This window comes from Poecilia latipinna, unplaced genomic scaffold (genome assembly GCF_001443285.1).
Source record: "Poecilia latipinna isolate Pla-1442-1.1 unplaced genomic scaffold, P_latipinna-1.0 Scaffold1176, whole genome shotgun sequence".
Classification (NCBI taxonomy): Eukaryota; Metazoa; Chordata; class Actinopteri; order Cyprinodontiformes; family Poeciliidae; genus Poecilia; species Poecilia latipinna.
This window is the reverse complement of record NW_015113792.1, coordinates 100988-102550: the sequence shown is the minus strand read 5'-3', so window position 1 is coordinate 102550 and position 1563 is coordinate 100988. Positions and strand designations below refer to the sequence as shown.

Genomic DNA, 1563 nt, shown 5'->3' with positions numbered 1-1563 from the left:
TTTAACATTTCAAATATATACATATGTAAAGAGCCTAAATGGTGATGGAGGGCCCCACTGGGTTAATTCAGGGAATCTCATCTGTCCGTGTGTCAATCATCTCCAGGCCACTTCTTTGTTCTGTCACGATTATCGATTTATTCAATTTTGATTATCATGCTTCAAACTTTGCAAGGACTGCGACACAGACTGACCAGGAGAAACTATGCACAAGTGCTGCTTCCTCATACACACAAAGCCAGTCACCTTCCCATTCATACCTGGTGACGTCACATCGACACACCCACCACCCAGGTGTCAAAGCCACGTGCTCCTGTCATATCAATAATTACTTATTTCATTCATATGGCTCTTTCAGAGCCTCAGTGAAAACGTGTTTATTGTTATCGACTCTTTGGTGCAAAAAAAGTTGATTATTGTCTGGATGTTTATGTCTGTTAAGGCTGAGATGAAACCACATGGAAACGGCCCTTCAAACCATTCAGATACAATAGAGACTCAATCAGACTGTCAGATGATAATAACTCAAATAGTCCAAATAGTTTGGATGTATTTTATTTCTTTCCTTCTTACGGAAAGTTTCTGTTTATATCATAGGCTTGTGGTGCCTTTCTATACTAAAGAAAAAAATATAAAACTTCAGATATTTCACAAAGAGATATTAACATTTATGGAAAAACCTTACATAACCTGGTATTAAGGAAAAGTACGGCGGCCCGTAAGAAAGGCTTACAGTATTCAGTTATGCCGCATGAAACGATCAGTACATTAAATTCCCCACATCCCCGGAGGCTCCGTAGTATATAGTTGCGTAAAAGGCGTAAAAATATGTTTTTCCCGGGCTTTTGAAATTGGAAAACTGCAGATTGTGTTTTTTCATCGACAGTCCCTGAAGGTATTATTCTGGCCGTTAGAAACGTTTATGTTTCCAGAATTTTAAACTGTTTTAGGTTAGTTTTCGGTCCAACTGGTCGTATAGTGATCGAGACAGAAGAAACATGGAAGGTTCCGACGACGAGCGGTTAGAACCGATCCGGATGTTGGTCCAACGGAGCTTCAGACTGGACCCGGACAAATGGCGGGACTTTGTGTCGGAGAGCAGCAACAGGACGGCTCTGACCAGGTTCATGAGCAGCCCGGATTATCTGCTGTTCTTCCACCTGCAGCCGGACTCCGGGCTCCAGGCCAGCCTCGGCTTCCCCTCGGCAGCCCAGTCCAAGGTTGTGTGCGTGTCCCGGGCAGCGCAGGAAGGCTCTGGGAAAGCTTTCAGGATCCAGGAATTTAGCGGAGGAAAGGCTCTGAGCGGCCTGGTAGGCCTCAGCGAGGAGGTATGCTAATGCTAACAGCCCAAAATGATCTAAAGCTGGCACTTTTGTCAGTTTATAATTTAACCAGCTAACAGAAACACAGATTAGTAACACATTTCTGATTTTAATTTTTGAATTTAGAAAGAGGAAAGCATTTAAAATTACTCAAATTTAGCAACCCAAACATTAATTGCAATAAGCATTGGTACACAGACAGCAGGACCAGAGGACGAAAGTCTCCGACCAGAGAAACTCA

General features: G+C 42.9%; 1 protein-coding gene across 4 annotated transcripts in view; it reads left to right on the top strand.

Annotated features, from left to right (window-relative positions):
- The first annotated feature begins 835 nt into the window (after positions 1–835).
- Positions 836–1563, top strand: part of LOC106960302 (dynein heavy chain 17, axonemal-like) — a 45844-nt gene continuing 45116 nt past the window's right edge. For all 4 annotated transcript variants that reach the window (XM_015053338.1, XM_015053337.1, XM_015053336.1 and 1 more), the window contains exon 1: positions 836–1328. In XM_015053338.1, the coding sequence (XP_014908824.1) occupies positions 999–1328 (330 nt within the window). In that variant the 5' untranslated portion in view covers positions 836–998. The remainder of the gene's footprint in view (positions 1329–1563) is intronic.